We start from the raw sequence: 18,981 nt of genomic DNA, 5'->3' as shown, positions 1-18,981 counted from the left end.
CCTTGCCAAGTCTGAGGTGTCTTCTTCAAAACACAGTAGCACTAGAGAATTTGCATAAGGCAGTTGTAGGAATTCAATGTGGTAAAATAACCTCTTTTCCCCCAACATTGTTCTGAGGAACAGCTGAACAGATTTTACTTAACTTTTTGGAAAAGTTCAACCTGAATCAGATACCTGCATGGAAAGTTTCAGCCCAATTAGCTACGTTTGGAAGAGTTATGGATACTGAAAACAGCATCTTATAATGGAAAATATCGGGCAATCTCAACAATAGGAACCACTACCTGCACTGCCTATAATACCCACCTTAATTTCATTTTCAAGACAATTGTTAGAAAGAACCAAAGTTTAAAATGTATAGAGCCATTTTTTATTAAACCATTTCAGCAGCTAATTTCAGCAGAGCTAATTAGGAAAAAGCATTACAGCTCAGCATAGATATTCAGCTGAACTTTTTTAGAAAAAAAAATGTAACTTGCTAAGTGATATCACTTTTGTCCTATCAGCCCTAAGAAGTTAGGTAAATTACTTTGTGGTTTACAAACCATCCAACTGTAAATTAACATTCTCCTCTTCCACCAAAGGATAAGTTTATCTGTTGTAAAAGATTAAGTTTTAATTCATGTTATGATTTTAATCTCATTTTACATTCTTGTTCAAAGCAAGTTGCGTAAGGTGGTCTGAACAGGAACAAGATTAAATCTATTCATTCCTATCCTGGAAAATGGATGGACAATGCCCCTGTTTACCATCACCCAGCCCTGTGAAAGTTACGTCCTTCTATAGAGATAAACTAGTGAGAAGGAGTCCGCATTTATTTGTTCATAATACATTGTTAAATAAAGTGCAATTTAAATTCCAAGTGCCCAGATCCAAACCAATGGTGGCATCCAACAACCACCAAGTACTTTTCCAAGACACGCCCATCTAGCATGAACTTTCCTGAAGGCAGTTCAACTCCAGCGCTATGACTAGCATGTACCAAAACGATCTTCTACTCCATTTCTCCATCTGCTTTCTACAATCTACAGTAAAAGCTTTTTTTAACCGGCATGCTGGGGCAACAGGGGATGCTGGTAAATAAAAACGCCGGTTAACTCAGAGGAAGGGGTTTGGAGTGTGTGGGAGGGGGGCAGGGGCATGGGAGGGGCTGCGGGGCATGGGCTCTGGGAGGGAGTTTGGGTCCAGAAGGTGCCTTGGGGCCTGGGTTGGGCGTGGAAGTGGTGCTCGAGGGGGGGGGGGGGCTGCACTCACCTCCGGCAGCTTCCCGCAAGCAGCTCCCCATCCCTGCTGCTCCTGGCAGAGGCACAGACAGCCAGCTCTGCAAACACGCAGACATGCTGTATCCGTCTGCAGGCACCACTCTCTCCCGCCCCCACAGCTCCCATTGGCCGCCATTGGCCCCCCACAGCTCCCATTGGCCCTCTTCCCCGAGCCGTGAAGTTAGCACTCAGGGAAGAGGGACAGAGCCAGTGTGCTGAAGAGCTGCCTGGCCATGCCTCTGCAAGCAACAGCAAGGACGGGGAGCTGCTTGTGGGGAGCCGCTGGAGGTGAGCACCCTCCCATCCGGCGCCCCAATCCCCTCCCACTCCACAGCCCCCTGCCGGCCCCACACCAACCGCACTATAAACCAGATTTTCAGTGCAGATCAGAAATGCCAGTTGCTGAAGTGCCAGATAAAAGAGCTTTTACTGTATAGCATTTCCAATCTTACAAATAATCTTTGTCTGCTACTAACTTCACCTTCCACAGCCAGTGACCAGTTCCTCTCTGGGAGACCTCAGGGAGATGGCATGTGCAGATTCCACAAAGGCATCCTTGAGAGGAACCTGCATCTCAAGGATGAGAGAATCTGTCTGCAGGCAAGTTTTTCAGAGCATGGTGGTACTGCAGAAAACCTGGAGCTGAACAGTCTTCCTCCAAGAAGCCCAGTTTGACATTACAGTAGGGTTGCCAACTTTCTAATTGCACAACCGAACACATCCTTGCCCTGCCCCTTCTCTGAGGATTCAACTCCACTCCCCCACCCCCGCCCTCTGTCGCTCGCTCTCCCCCTCACTCACTTTCACTGGGCTGGGGTAGGGAGTTGGGGTGTGGGAGGAGATGAGGGCTCCAGCTGGCGGTGCGGGCTTTGGGCTGGGGATGAGGGGTTTGGGGTGCAGGAAGGGGCTTCGGTCGAGCGGTTTGGAGTATGGGAGTGGGCTCAGGGCTGGGTGTTTAGGTGCGTGAGGGGATGCAGGTTCCGGCTGGGAGCGTGGGCTCTGGAGTGAGGCTGTGCATGAGAGGTTTGGAGTGCAGGACGGGGCTCTGGGCTTGGGCCGAGGGGTTTGGAGTATGGGAGGGGGCTCAGGGCTGGGGTAGGGAGTTGGGGTGCGGGCTCTGAGAGGGAGTTTGGGTATGGAAGGGGGTTATGAATGGGGCGGGGGGTTGGGGTAGGGGTGCAGAGTCTGGGAGGGAGTGAAGGTGCGGGACAGGGTTCCAACCTGGGGCAGGGGGTTCGGGGTGCGGGCTCCAGTCGGGTGGCACTTACCTCAGATGGCTCCCACTCAGTGGCGCAGCAGGGCTAAGGCAGGATCCCTGCTGCTCCCAGTAGTGGCTGCCACGTCCAGCCCCCAGGCAGAGGCGGGCTAAGCAGCTCTGCGCGGTGCGCGCTGCCCGCCCCCACAGGTCCCATTGGTCGGGAACCATAGCCAATGGGAGCTGCAGAACTGGTGTTGGGGGCAGGGGCAGCACACAGAGCTTCCCTCATCGCACATGCACCGGCCGCTTCCAGGAGTCGTGTGGAGCCAGACAGGGAGCCTGCCTTAGTCCTGCTGCGCCACCGACCAGACTTTTAACAGCCCTGTGAGTGGTGCTGACCAGAGCTGCCAGGGTCCCTTTTTTGACCAGGCATTCCAGTGAAGCAGAGCCTTTTCTACATATAGCCTCTTGGTTCTCCAGATAAGAAAAGGAGATTGTTTCAGCTCTTTGGTGGAATGCTGATGGTGCACCTGCCATGAACCAGTGTCCTCAAGATCTCACCTCAGTCAGTGCGCTCCAGCTGTCATGTCATCTGGATCGCTTGGTAAACTGGGCTTGTTCAGACATGCCCTCTAATATAGCCAAATATGCAAGATCATACATTTAGGAACAAAGAACGTATATAAGACCTAAAGTCAGAGAGTATTTCAGAATTCAGTTACTATAAAGGTCTTGAGGGTCATAGTGGATAACGAATTGAACACAAGCTCCCAGCACAATCCTGTGGCTCAGAGATTTAACACAATTCTTGGCTGTACAAATAGGGGGACATCAAGTAGAAGCAGGAAGGTAAAGAATAACATTGCCTAGACTACTACTGGAATACTGTGTTTAGCACTCATGTTTCCCCCTTTTATAAGATGTTGAAAAATTGGAAAAATAGTATAAGACAGCCACAAGAATGATCAGAGGTCTAGAAAGACTCATTGAGATTTAAGAAACTCGATCTAGTTTATCCAAGAGAAGGTTACGAGGTGACTTGATCATGGTCTGTAAGTACCAAGAGGAGAGAATATTCTGATAGAGGGCTCTTCATAATCTAGCAAAGGCACAACAAGTTTCAATGGTTGAAAGTTGAAGCTAGACAAGTTTGAAATAGAAATAAGGCCAAAAAAAAACAAAAACAAAAAAAAACCTAACAGCAAGAATAATTAACCATTCAAAAATTAGCAAGCAATGTGCTGGTTCTCCACTACTTGAAGTCTTCAAAACAAGACTGGATGACTTTCTGGAAGATATGTTCCAGAAGTTATTGACTCCAGACATGAATTACTGGGTGAAATTCTATGGCCTGTGTTATATGGGAGGTCAGATGAGATCATCATAATGATCCCTTCTGGTCACAAAATATTAATTATTTAAAAATGTAAAAGCTCTACACTTACCTGCCCTACATCTTATCTTGGATTATTTTTTCATTACAAGTGATCGTCACTTATGTAGTTCACCCTAGTTTCTTATTGATTTTGACAGTTACAATATAGATATTTTCATATAGACACAATTTTTGTAACACATTAGGCATAACAGAGGTTCTTCCTTCATATAACATATGCAAGTTTTCACTTTATGTAGTGATGCAACAAAGGGAAGAAATATAAAAGAGATCTAATCTATTTTTTTAAAAGGTATTCAGTCTGGGACACAGACACTAAAATGCTTTCACAACTGGATTGTTACCCAAGTGATTAGCCGATATTCAGGGTTTTGTAGGGTGTTTCTGTTAGGAGGAGAAATTGATGGAGTCAGAATTTCTTTGGTGCAAGCCTGTTTACAAAGTACATATGAAGAGTCCTGTTTTGCTGAACACAGTAGGAATCAAACAGCAGAAATCAGATTTTGTTCACAGTGCCAAGCCTCTTTCCATTTTACACTCTGCCCAAAAAGCTCTACCTCAGGCCGTGATAACAGCTATTTTCTTGCTGGCTGCTTCTGCCCACAGACATGCACTCCTCCACCAAACAATACTCAGACTCATGTGTTTGCATTTAGCCTCCAGCAAAACCCTTTAGCCCACATAGCTCAGCTTCTGACTGGCCTTGCATGTGCCATGTGTTTTGGGCAGTGGCTCCTATTATTTCAGGCATCTTTCTCCAAAAAGGAGCTTAGCTGCTTCTTAATTTTATTCTAAATGATGGATGGTTATCACTACCACCAGTTTCAACAAGGTTTCACCTCACCCTTCTCATACTGGATAACATCATGAGTAAAGTTTAACCCTGAGTTTCCTAGGTTTATAATTCCTGATTTGGGGATAATTTATAACATTGTTATAATGTTTTTTACCCTTAAATTACATATAAATACTCTCAATCTTAACTTCATCTTAAAGTAGTTGTCTAGGAATTGGACAAAAAATAGAATTTATATTTTGGAAATCTATAACTACTGTATTTTGTTAAAATACAATGAATCAAAACAGTTATTTTAAAATATCTCTAAAAAAACCAGACGTGAGATTAGAAAGCTTCTACTTATCTACACACAAACCTATATTGTGAATCAATTTTTTTTAAATTATAGTATAACAGTTGAAATAGTTCCATTCTTACAGATGTTTTACCTATTAGGGCAGAAGACCCAGCCACAAGCAGTGTTTAATATGAAAAGCAATGAACAAATTCTCTGTTTGGATCTAAAATGTGTTCATGAATAATACTGTATCCAATAATTTGACCATTTTCTCCATATAAATCATTTCACCAAAAGTGCCTACTGTAATGGGGCTCTAATCGTAGATATCTGCCTCTGGGAGCAACTGAAATTCAAATTATTCTTTACAAGTATTTCCTTGTAATAATTTAAAATGTCACAATATGTAAACGTTTTGATGAATTCAACTCCAAAAGCATCCTTGAATAAGTTACTTCACAAAGTACAGATTTCAGTATGTATCATTTACTAATGTTCAACAATTCACAATAATTTTGACAAAATTTGAAATCCCTGATTAATTCAAGAAGCACAAGAGTGTTAATAAATATTTTGCCTTTTGTATTAGGTGTCCTTCATGAGTTCTGCATGCTCACAGCAGTTTATAAAGTCATAGCACTAAACTACTGGGTATAAATTATTTTTAGCTTTTATGCCCATTGTAAGTAAAGTAAAAGATAAGTAAATTTTCAGTGAAAATGTGGAAGTTTACACAGGCTATCAAATTAATATGCAAAGCAAGAAAAAAGTCTAATTTTCATTCTTGTCCAAATCCTTGGGAAGCAAAAATTCAAAACAAACATCTGCCAATTTACAACTTAGAGCGGATGCAATAAAAAATAAATTAAAAGGTTGTACTATGAAAGCTTTTGCACAGCCACAGAAATCTCTAAAAATTAATTTTATTGAATCCAGACAAAGAATTGTTTTTATAGATGTGTTTAAAACCCTTTACATAAGTTATAAAGAAAAGGAGCCCATTTACATCAGGAGTCTTCTATCTATCTCCCAATAACACATCCAAAAAGGTAAAGTATTAGAAATATTAAGCTAAGTTTGAGTGCTAAATAGCAAAAAATTCATACAAAACTACCACAAAATGAGCAATGACTAGTTAACTTCAAGGAAATAATGAATTGACATGTATAATCTTTAAAATGTTAGCAAAACACTACGGTCATAATACAGACATTTTCACTACAGTAAAATTGTTAGTCTTCTACATTCACTCGTTTCTCCTTCTCTATAAAGGTGGAAGAAAAAGGTAGTTGCACGTCTCAAGAGTGATTCTCTGCAGACAATGAAGAAGTGGCATTAAGAGGGTACCAAGTGAATAATGTGTTGTCCTCCTTGACAACGTGGAGGGAGGGTTAAAGTCACACAAAACAGAGCGAGAAAACAAGGACTTCAAGGAAGCACTGTAAAAAATGAGTGCACACAACTCAAGACACATTAGATCTAATTAGCAGAAGGGCAACAAACTAAAATGATTACTCTTCAGCAGAGTGATTCACCACCACCACCATCACCACCAGGCAATTTTATGTTTGAGAAATCTGGATGAGCTGAGCCCCAGTGGGCTCTTTGAAAGGGAGAAGAGCATGCTATGTATATAACCTTGTCCCTGTGAAAAAGAACAGTAAGTTTACATAAAAGCAGTTGTTACTGTAGATGGCACTGGAACAGGACTATAAGCTCAGCTGTCGAGCCTTCTTTCTACTATCTGAGATCATGGTCTTTGATGGGTAGCTTCACCCCCAGCTCACATTCTGTTCTTCTGGGTATTGTAGTAGCAGAGAGTCGCCACAGTGAAAGACTGCCTTAACCACGCTTCTGGTTCACCTGGAATGCTTCCCGTGTCAAGGGGTTCTGTGGAAGTGACACAAATCTGATAAAAAGGACATCCCCCACCCCCAATTGCTCCTGTGGGAGTTCTGTGCCCAAAAATTAAAAATTCTTTGCCAAAAAGATAAAAGTTCTGCCCACAATATTTTAAAATTCTGGAAATTTTATTTGTCAATAAATAAATGTGGAGGCTTCAGCACGGAAGCAGGAGCACAGGCTGCATGGAGGTGGGAGATCACCCTGCAGTCCTCCCCGGGGACACATATTTGGTGGTGAGGCTGCACCCGACTCTGACATGGTGCAAGGGCCGGGCCAGCCCCAAAGGTCCATGTCATGGAAGCCCCTCCCTCCTGGGAGTGATTTACCTCTCCACTGGCTGCCCAAAATTATGTGTCCGCACTGCGGGGGAGGGGCACATGACCACTCTTGTGGCTTCCCTTTGCTTCCCCATCAGAAAGTCATTTTTCTGCGGAGAAGCAAAGAAATCAGCACATGATATGAATTCTGCCCACACCCAGTGGCACAGAATTCCCCCCAGAGTAAAAAATGTATACTTGTCATGAGGCCAAAAACTCAGCAAGATTCATCCTATGGCAGCAAGCTCCACAATACAAAGAGAGAGGGGACGTATTTATGGATAAGACTATCCAGGGAATTAGGAGCTCTTCCAAACAGATGTGGGGTAATCTGCCTTCCACAGTTTTTGCACCTTCCTCTGAAGCATCTGGTGCTTGCCACTGTTGGAGACTAGACTCTGAACTAGATGGACTGCAGTCTGAACCAGTATGGCAGTTATGCTCAAAGATGTGCAGAGCCACTGCTGCCAGGCCAGCTCTCCCAGAGACTGCTGCTCTTGGACAACTCACTTGGAGGAGTGCCTCACAAAGTCCCTTGCTTTGCACAAGTAATGCGGCTGCTTTGCACAAGTAATGCAAAGTGACCAGAATGTACAAGTGGATTTCACCCCTGATCATGAGGCACAGCCTCCCCGAAGAAAGCTGAACAATGCCTTTGAGAATACTGTAAAATGAAGCCCTCTATTTTTACCCATAGAATGGGAAAGCACTGACAGCTTTGATTATGGTACTTTGGTGGAAAAGCTGGTAGTAGCTTTCCCACCAAAAGTGATTCAATCCCTAGAGGAAGGGACTATAAAATGTATGTGTGACTTTTCACTCCATATTCTTTGTGAAAATATGCTTATGATATGAATATTACATAACAGATATACTTTATGCAAACTGGCTCATGTAAGATATCATTGGAAAGTTTATGATTTACTGAACGTGATTATCCAGTTTGTATGCCGGTATCATTTCTGTATCTGAAGTTAGGAATATTGACTATATATCTGTATTTCAAATGTTACTTTGGGCATCACCCACAACTACCCCTTCAAGTACAACAATGGAAAAGCCAGACAGGGCTAATGGGCCATTAGCAAAGACAATGGACTGTGAAAGAGCTTAGTCTTCCTGTGGATGCTCCAGACAGCTGCCACAGCCCTGGAGAGACATGGGTCTGAGTCATCTGGTACTGGGACCCACCCGTTGGAATGCCAGTGTTCTTCCACTGGGAGACACAGGATTCCTGCCATACACAAGAGCTAGATGAGGCAGGGGAGTGACATCGTGGTGGTTCTCCTCTGCCTCCCTGCCCAAAGAGACACTGGGAAACACCTGGAAGCAAGAACTGAACTGGGGGGAGAAGGGTTGAGCCCAAGCTGGAAGGGCATCTAGCTTGTGAGTAATAATACCTGAGGTCTCAAGCTGGAGACCAGTGCAGCTGCCTTTCGAGACTTTCTGTAACCTGCCTGCACCAATATCTAGGGTGAGAAATTACTATTTGTAACCAATTTCTTTATGAAACACACTTCATATGTGTGGTTTATTTGCTTAGTAATCTGCTGTGTTCTGTTTGCTCTCTCTTTGACCACTTAAAATCGGCCTTTTATAGTTCATAAAATTTGTTTTGTTTATGATTAAACCCAGTTTCTGTCATTTCTAACTGGGGGGGGGGGGCAGGCGACACAAGAAGTTGTGCACACCTTCCTCCACATTGAGGGAGGAGGCAGATTTCATAATATACCTTTGGGTCAGCGCTCCAAGGGAGGTGGACACCTAGTGCTGGGGCAAATCCCTTAATCTGAGGCTTCCCAGAGCTGGTCTCAGAGTCTGTGTCGCTCTGCAGTTGAGTGTGGCCCTGCCTGTGTCTGTGCTGGAGGTGGCTTAATAGCCTGGCTCAGCAAGACAGGTAAACAGGGTGCAGGCTGGCAGAACAAGCAGGCTCAGCGGTATCACAGTATGGACGATCATTCTTCACGTCAATTCAGTTTTTAGCCTCTGTGCTTCCCAGTCAGTAATTAATGTTGCTTACTACAGATCTTGGTAATGAACCAGTAATGTAGAGATGAAATGCTGTGTGCATCTTTAAGTGATTGATTTAGTCTCACCTTTCCTACCCCACAAGACATTATGATTTTCACCACTTGATTGGTCAGTTGGTCAGTTCTGTTTCAGAAAAGAAATCTTGGTAAAAGCTTTTAAGCATTTCCATATAACAAAATCCATATGTTGCTATACTTATTGGAATGTTTAGTCTGATGAAGGAAAAAGCCTTATCACACAACGCTACATTTTTAATTCTATAACAATACTATGGGCATGAATGGTTAAACAAGAGCATAATGCAGGAGATGATAATAGTTTTATAACGGAATACCCCAATTACAACCTACTTTACCGCAATAAGCTTCCATTAATAATTCCCAGCAATGTCACCCCCTATATTAAGCCAAACTCTTCAAATTCAGCAAGGGGGGAGAGGTGTTACAGTGGATGAGGCAATATGGGTTAGTTAATGTCTTGAAAGTCCATTTTAAATGTTATGCCTGTCATATTGTTCACAAATTAATCATGCAAATTAAATGAAAGACCTTTTAAGGTCATTTAGTTCATCCTTTTGCTAATCATGATTACTCATTACAGTAATTAGTCCAGTCTCTTTTTAAATGTATCAGGTGATAGCACTTCATTAAATTTCCATTAGGAGATTGTCCCACTGTCCGAGCTCTGACTTTCAAGAACGTTTTCCTAGTATTTCAGGCAATATTTCAATTTTTCCCCCCTAATGCAATATCCTCTATCACTAAGTAAATTCCTTCCCTTCCTTGGTGATTTCACCCTTCAAATACTTGCATGTGGTTATGTCGCTTTTCCCTTCACCTAGTGAAGCCACACATTTAGCATTTTTAATCTTTCCTCTATTCAGTCTCTACAGCTCCCTAATCAGTTTTGTTGTTCACATTGTTGGCTGAGCATATTTTAAACAAGAGTCAGACCTGAATACCTAAAACACATTACATTAAAAAATAAAGCTTATGAGCTTCTGAAAATGGAAAAAGAATGGTATAGATTACAAGAGTTCTGACTTCCTGTCAACATTTCTATCACACACGCAAAAAGTTTATAGGAAAACCAGAAAAAAAGAGATTAAACACTACTACCCTGAATTTCAAATCATTTAGTGACCAGATGGCTAAGCTTCACAGACCATCAGCAGTCTATTTCAATTAGCTGGAATTGCAATTAATGTAACGTCATACAAACTAGGACTAATAGATTTGAAGCAAGAAAAATAATATACTTATAAATAGCCATTAAAGTATTTACCACTATAAAAAAATGGTACCAGCATTAAATAAAAAACTTATTTAAGGCAGTCATTAAATCTAGACATCTTCTTAAGTGTATCAGGATGTTTGCTTGCATAGGCTTCAACAAACCCATCTGACTATTGTAAAGAATAATTTAAGAAAATTAAATAAAGCTGCCCTCCGATTTTTCATCAAAACAACCTCCAACTTTAGAAACATGCTTACTAACAATTATGGCCCCAATCCTGCAAACACTTAAACACATGAGTACTTCCATCTAGTTCAATGGGACTATTCGTGTGCATATGCATTTATTAACTTGAGATCAACTCCATGGTCCTTGAGCAGAGAAATTTTACAATGCCTTTGCCTTCAAGGGGACACTCTCTCAAATTTAGGAATACAGGAATACAAATTTGCGATACTGTAAGCCTGCCATCAGGCAACATGCTTTTATCAAGCACGTCCTTGGTCTGTGATCTTGTAGCCAGGCCCAACCTTGCCTGTGATGTACCATTAGATATTTGATAATGATTTCCATGTTGACAATTCAATAAATAGTATTTTTCCTTCAGAGTCAGAGTTTTATCAATATCCCATTATAGCTACCAACCTAAACTCCCTCTCTTTTTATTTGGGTAAGTTCTTCCTTTTCTGTTCTAAATTGTTCACATTTTAGCTGGTACCACAAGATCTAATGCTTTCAGTCCCAATGTGGGTGCATTTTAATGCTAGGTGGAAAGATCTACAAATTTTTTTTGTTTGGTTTATTTGTAAAAGTCGCTGCACTGTACAATATATACTAATAAGAAGATACAAGATCTTTATCCAAAAAAAGTCCTAGAATTCAGTTGAGAGGGGGAATACTAAAAAGCCACAGGCAGCAAATTATATTACTATTAGATTGGGGTGACAAGGCCAGTGGAGTAGATTTTAGCAGATGAGTGCATTACTACACTAACATCTAGAGCAGGGGCGGGCAAACTTTTTGGCCAGAGGGCCGCATCGAGTTTCAGAACTTGTATGGAGGGCCGGTTAGGGGAGGCTGTGCCTCATAGATTTGGACCGCTGGTGATTCTAAATCAACCCATAAAAATGTTCCCAGATCTGGCAATCTCAGTCCTTAGAAAATGAAAGGAATTGCACCAGATAACCACAATTGCTAGGAAAAACAATATTTAAAAAAAAAAAAACAAGTCGGCCTTCCCATTTAGACTTTCCTTTAAATGGAAAGCCAGAAGGGTCTTTCAGATTCAAAGGAGAGAAATAGATACTTATAGATATGGGAATAGACAAATCAGTTCAGGAACAAAGAAACCGGACCTACATGTCACCAAACAACTGGGAAAACAAGGACCAAAGAGAGCAATCAAAAAAGATGCATCACCAAAACAAGAGGGCTGACCTGAGAGAGATGTAGTAGACCAAATATAGAACAAGACTGGAATATGGGTTAAGACATCAATCTACCAATTTTATACAGTTATGATCAGAAGGTTAACCGGAAACTGGGTTGAATAGCACCAAAAATACTTCATATGGATACAGTATAGTTAATTAGCATAACATTATTTAAGGCTGTGGTTCATAGTATTCAATGAAAAAAGTTAATAGTACAGTGGAGACCCAGCTCTCCCTTTGTGATGGAAATTAAGAGTTATATAATCCTGAGTTGTATATTTTCCACCATAATTGACCCTTTTCCAATGATTATCAAACATTCTAATACTTAAGTCAATCTTATAATGGCCTGTTATAATATATGCACTTAAGACAGACCATGCCTTCTAAACAGACTCCTCTCACCAGCAGGCAACCAGAAGACCCTTGAAGGAAGAAAGCAGAGCCCAGGCTCCCACAGATAGCAGGAACTAGACAAAAACAGTGGCAAGGAACAGGAACAGCGGTTAAATGCTGCTAAGTTTTAACAGAAGAGATCACATGTGATCTATTTATGTAATTCAATACATCATTTGACTTGCCAGATGAAGAAAGAAGTCTATCAGCACAAGCCAACACAGCAAAATTGGAAAGGAGAACTGTGGCACTCTGCACCTAAAAGCAGCGCTCTGGAATCCCAATATTCACCACTGTCATGTAATTATGATACGTTTCATACAAAGTTTGCCATGTAAGATATCATATTGAAGGTCAGGTTCTGCTGAAACCCATTGTTCTGCCAAAATATGTATATCGTTAGTGAGCATCGATTATGAGATTTTGCTGTATGGTTGTTACTGAAATATGCTGTAAGCTTGCTAGTGACATACAAAGAAGGCAAACCTCTCCGAGGAGGTGCTCAACGACCATTAATCAGCAGGGAAGTTGTAACCAAGGGATTTATAATTCAATGAACGCTGCCCAAGCACCACAAAACGGGGACTGCTCAACTCTATGACTCAGTTGCACAAACCACACCAGGGGGATTGCTTAACCCAGTGACTCAGCAAAACCCACCAGAACTGGACTGGGTAATGAACTTACCCTGGTCAGGCTTCTGACCAGGGCAAGACAGTACAGCTCTGGGGTACAAGGCTGGGGAGAATAAGCTGGTGCCTTTTTCTATGTGATTCATGAGTGGCTTTGTGAGCATTCATGCAACCTAGCTAGGTGTGGGGCTCCACATGCTGCTGTGCTGAGTGATAACAGTGCCTGGAGGAGTTTGCTGCTTGTCACTAGCAAAACTTTGTAGAGATTTCGGGTATGTCTACACTGCAATATAAACTCAGGCCTGTGGGACCTGGGCTTATGGACTTGGTGTTTCCAAGCCAATGCTTGAATACACACACTGCTTTGTAAACCTGGGCTTACAATTGCTGGACCCAGGTATCACAGTGGTGTAAATATGTCCATACTGCACTTGATAGGCCTTCTGACTTGGGCCTGCAATTTGAGCTGTATCCAGGCTGCAAAATGAAAGTCTGATATACGGTGGGATTTGGGCTCTGATCTACTCCCCTACCAGGATTTTAGGCCTGAGCCTTAGTGCTTGTTGACTCAACGTTTGTGTGGACTGACTTGTGTATGGAAAGAAGTGGGGCTTGGGCTCAAACCTGAGTTAGAGCCCAGGCTTAATGTGTGCACAACCACTGGAGCTGAATAACTCCCCAATGAAAGACTGTTATTTTGGATGCTATCAAAACAGAAAATAAGTTCCATTTTGATACTAATGATAAGGCCAAATATCCCAGAGGAAAAAAGAAAAGCAAGCAGATAAAACAAAATTAATAAGAGACTGACAGGACGCAAGCTTTGCATAAAAGAGTCTAGAAGCACATTGTGTCAAGTATCAGAGGGGTAGCCGTGTTAGTCTGGTTCTGTAGAAGCACATTAATACACCTCTGATTCTGCGGGCAACTAAATGCCATACTTATAGAGAAAACTGAAGAGGCTCTCAAGCTGGCTGAAAACAGGTATTATAAAGGATGCGGGAGACAAAGGCTAATAAGCTGCTTATAAATTGAGACAAGAGAAGGAAAAAATTAAAAAATGCCAAAGGAGTAGTAAGTTTTAAGACCTGAGAGATTGCTGAAGAACTGAGGAGGTTCTACACAGTTCTTCATGCCTTCATACTATGACAAGCCCACAGGAAAAATTATTGAATATATATATTAGAGAGGTTAACGTGCCAAAGTTAGCTCAGTAACAGTTAACAGATTGGAAAGATCAGTAGAGACAGAGAAAGCTACAAATTTGATTAAATTAATGCCAACACCAATCCCCAGGACCAGACAGGTTTTCAGCAGAGTTTTATCAGGTGAAGTCACATCACTGCAGACAAACCAGATACAATGATTTTTGTAGGGAGTAAGGAGATTCCCAATACAATGAAAGGGGTAGATAGCATAATACTAAAACCACAAAAAGACAAGCTGCTATGTGGCTTGTTAAGGCCAATCTTGCTTCTTAATATAGACATGAACATATTTTCAAAGTCTCTTGCCAGAATAGAAGCAGTCCTTCCTCAGTTAATACAAATTAGTTAAATAGGTTCCACATGCAATAGACAACCGAATAACATTAGAATATCAGGATCGTTTAATAATATACAGAACAAAAAACTGAAGGCCTGTGCTATTCTTAGGCACGGAAATGGCATTTGATAAAGCAGAGTAGCCTTTCCTGACAAGCAATGCTATTGGAAATGGGTTTTGAAGCCATTATAAAAAAAAACATGGATAAATATGACTCTCCCTCAGATAAAACAGGAGTGAATGGGGGTATATGCCCAAGAATTTCAATTACCAGAGGAACCAAATGAGGTTGTCCTCTATTCCTTTTGTTGTTTGCTCTCTTTATTTAACCCCGGCTCAAAACATAAGCCAGAAGAGCAAGTTAAAATGAATAAAACTGAACTTATTGTTGTGCTGTATGAAGACTGTACAATACTAATCATTACCAACCCAGTGCAATCTATGACACATTCTCAAGGTAATTAATTCAGAGGTATATTAGCCTATACAATGAAATTAGATCTAAGGATGGAAAGATCTATGGTTTAACAGCTGCACAATACTTTGTTTGCTTAAATTATACAAATTCTGAAGTATTTAGGAGTCAATATTTCTCCTAACTTCAAATCAGCTACATGAAATGAACTTTCCTCCCATTATTTTGAAACTGAAAAGTTTGTTGGATTGGAAAACACTACATTTGTCTTGGCCGCATAGCAACAGTAAAGAACTGTTGCCAAAAAGGTTTACTACTTCAGGTCCTATCAATATGTACATCAAGAAGAATATGGAAATTCAAACAGGAGTTACATTAGTATTAGACAAGAAACTTATATCCACGCTGGAAGGGGAATTGGCAATACCAAATTTACTAAAATATTATCGGGGCACTATTTGCATCTAACACATCAAAACCCATGTAGGAAGCCAAGGTTTCAGGAGATGATTAACAAGGACAGAAAATCTCACTAAAGAAAAGGGCAACCAGAAGGGGCTGACTACCAGATGGTGCAACAAATTGTTACTGATGGATTGAAATATAGCTAAGAAGGTGAGCAGCCACAAATGGATTGTTTAAGGATAACAAAACAGACTCTGAATAAGTTTGTCTGAAACTTCCATAAACATGTTAACAAAGGCTCTTTGGTAGTTAATGACACTGAATTCACTGGCTTGAAGAACACACCTTCTGGTATGCTACCACATGAGTCTTAAGATTTTAATTCACTATACATTAAATAACTTGTTTTGAATTTTTAAATGAAAGAAAGTTGAACAGCAGTTCAAAATATTCACAAAAGTAGCAAATACCTGAAGTACTCACAGCTGTGGAATAAGGATTATGAACTCCAATATTTTCAGCCCAGCAGCCACATCCATAAAGAGCTGCCTGAGAAGATAAATGGATCCTTTATAAATTCAAGTACTCAGGTTTTGGGGAAAAGGGAGATTATTACATAGTATAAAGGAATAAGATTCAAAATAGCTACTCCAGTACATTTTGCTACATCCTTCAACAGTTAATCCTGAAGAGGAGTGCCTTGGAGGTGCTCTTATCTCCCTAGGTAGGAATGGAGGGTTCAATCTAGCTGCAATGGTAAAACTCACATTCATTTCAACAGGAGCTGGAATGGGCCCTATTACCATAGAGTTCTTTAAAGCATGTTTTATGTTTAAAACATAAATGCTTTTAGCTACACATTTTAAAGAACTCTTTAAAATGCTGTAGCTAAAGAATATTAAGGTCAGTCCAAAAGAGGGTTACCCATGGAATGATGCCAAACAGTGGACTAACCAGTTGTTCGTAAGCTGTAGTGCATACAGACTCTTGAAGCGTCTCAAAATTGTTACTCCATGTTGATAGGCCTATCTATGCTGCGTGTTCTTATAGTATCATATCTTTATCACCTCCTTCAAAAGATTCTAGCACAACAAAAGAGCATCACTGAATCTGAAAGTGGACACATTTTCCTCACATACTGATCAAAAATTTATAGAACTAGCAAATGTATCTAAAAGGTATCAGAGTGGTACTTTTTCTTTTAAGCTTTGTGGGGTATTTAATGAGTGGCAAAAGTGAGATATTAATAGCACTAGCAAAAGCTAAGTGTACCAAGAACAGGCTCTAGCTTTCTCTATCAATGCATCCCAAGTGTGACCTGCAACACACCTGCTATTCCAGTCTTATGTAATAACCAGAAAGCATGCCAAATTAGAAGAAGTTTTGCAACACTGATAAAGATCCTCTAGATTAGACAAAACTCATTTTCCCATGCAGAGTAATCAAGAACTAAATCCAGGTGATAGCGTTCAAGACCTGTATTCAGTTCTAAGGCATCAATTCACTATCACCTGGCTCTTGCCTAGTTTACAGCTGCACTGTTTATTAAATACGTAAGCCATTCCCTGGTAATACCAAGTATTTGTCCCCAGTTGAAAATACATACTCACCTGACCAACTCTTCCAGGATGCTTCAAAGCTAAGCCTCCACTGGAGACAGCAGCAGCAACATTTCCTTCTTGGTCAACAACGACTGCACCAACTGTATCCAGTGTTCCTGAGTCATTCTCCTGCAGGACACACAAATAGAAGCAACTACTAAAAATAGTATACTAACAGAGGGCTAAAAATAAATTATATTTCTTTAAAAGTATGCAAAATCAGTGCTCAAAATCTGATAACTAACAGGCAATCCAACAAGAAAAAGCTTCTTTATTGCTGTCCACAGTGTACCTGGTCTGTAATGTTGTAAATTTTCATTCAAAGTGGCAATTCACTTATTCATGAATAGGTACTGAATCAAGAAAAGAGATGGAGAATGACTCTCGAGCCACCGAGCCAAAAGTTATAAGAAGGGTGGCACTCTCATCAGCTCCCCGTTTTGTTACACCAACCCAAAAATGTTTCAGCAATGCCAAAATGAAGTTTCATGTCAACACTACCAAATGTGTTCATTTTTTGGTTTTGTCAAAACTATTTGGCAAACTTGACCAATTCACAAATAGTTTCAGGTCAACCAGAACTGCATTTTTTGGCAAATAATTTAATCGTGGAAAAAAATATGCTCAATTCTACTATTAACTCATTTATGGCATACTAGCTTCATGGGATACAACTCAATCCTGCACACAATCACCCTGGTGAACAGTTCCACTGAATTCAATGAAGCTACTCATGTGAGTAAAGATATCCATGTACATGTTTACAGGATTGCCCCTCCAACCCCCACAAAAAGCTGCTCTTTACCCAATTATCAATCCCTTGAGTGTTCCCAGTTCCAAAAGTCTACTAATTTAAAAGCTCATGCTGCGGGACAAAGAAAAAAAGTTATGGCTTAATCTATTAACCAGAATTTTTACCACTGATAAAGAATATGCGTATGTTACATAGTACTTTTGTTATATATTTTTGCTTGCAATCTTCACATACCACTGTGATATGAACTCAGCACCACCTCAAGGCAATATAACACAGCTCACCCCCGCAGCTGGTACTCTTGAGGAAAAAAAGGGAAGCTCACCCCTCTTCTCCTACCCAGTAACAGGCAGCTTTTTTCTCCACCCACATTATTATTTCTGAACCAGCACCTGAAATTGGCATCAAACACACCCAATATTACTCCTAGAACCACCACCTATCTCACGCATTTATCTGGCCCTCATCACCATAGCATTTGAACACTTCACAATCCAATGTAATTGATCCTCACAACACCCCTATAACATAGTACTTCCCCACTTCCATTTTTCAGATGAGGAACTGAGCCAGAGACTAAAGTGACTTGCCCCAGGCCACCAAAGAAATCTATAGCAGAACAGAGAACTGACCCGGGTCTCTGGATTCCCAGGCTAAGGCCCTAACTATCCAGGATCATCCTTCTTCTCTGACTGCAACTGACACTCTTCCTCCTTTCTACTCACTCATCACCCCTCAGCTTCTGTAACAAAAACAAAACACTTAAGAGCAAGTGAGGAATTCAATGCTACCTGCTATAATTTTCTTCCAAAGCTCAAGTCTGCAGCATCACAGTGGCAGTCACTACCCATGCTCCTCCAGTGGAGCTGACAGCTAGGACTACAGTCACATCGTACTGGTAATTTATCTTTTTAGACGTTAAGGAGAAAATGAAAGCTAGAACTGAGGGTCTTCCATGGAAGATTCTCCACAGAGTTCATTCATTTTTCTCTACTTAAAAATGAGAGATTAGGAACAAAACAAGTCTCTTCAAATATACAAAATTAGAATTCCCACTTCAATATTTAGTATGTAAATAACTCACAAACTTAAATGCTGGATGCAAAATATCACACACTATGGCTATTAACTCCAGTAACTAAGTAAAAGGACTCACATAATACACATACTAGGTTCCAAATTTCTAGTGCTTTTTCTTAGGAAACTAAGTTTTCAGACACTCAAAGAGGAATAAGAAAAAAAACCCTTTATTTTTAATTATTAATCTTCCTATTATGAATATTTGCAAGTGTACCCTTCTACTGAATGTCACAGCCTGACTGTAGGTCTCTATCTGGGTGTTTTATAGTAAACTTGACCAGAGGATGACAGCTCCATTC

At 40.9% G+C, this 18,981-nt stretch overlaps 1 protein-coding gene across 11 annotated transcripts in view; it reads right to left on the bottom strand.

Annotated features, from left to right (window-relative positions):
• TASP1 (taspase 1) overlaps positions 1-18,981 on the bottom strand; it is a 155,353-nt gene that overhangs the window by 86,406 nt on the left and 49,966 nt on the right. For all 11 annotated transcript variants that reach the window (XM_045011800.1, XM_045011806.1, XM_045011803.1 and 8 more), the window contains 2 exons: positions 16,858-16,977; positions 15,718-15,796 (listed from right to left, as the gene is read on the bottom strand). In XM_045011800.1, coding sequence (XP_044867735.1) covers positions 15,718-15,796; positions 16,858-16,977 — 199 coding nt within the window. The remainder of the gene's footprint in view (positions 1-15,717; positions 15,797-16,857; positions 16,978-18,981) is intronic.

The sequence above is a fragment of the Mauremys mutica genome, chromosome 3, assembly GCF_020497125.1.
Source record: "Mauremys mutica isolate MM-2020 ecotype Southern chromosome 3, ASM2049712v1, whole genome shotgun sequence".
Lineage (NCBI taxonomy): Eukaryota > Metazoa > Chordata > Testudines > Geoemydidae > Mauremys > Mauremys mutica.
The sequence above is the reverse complement of the archived record's forward strand: the minus strand, read 5'-3'. Positions and strand labels throughout refer to the sequence as shown.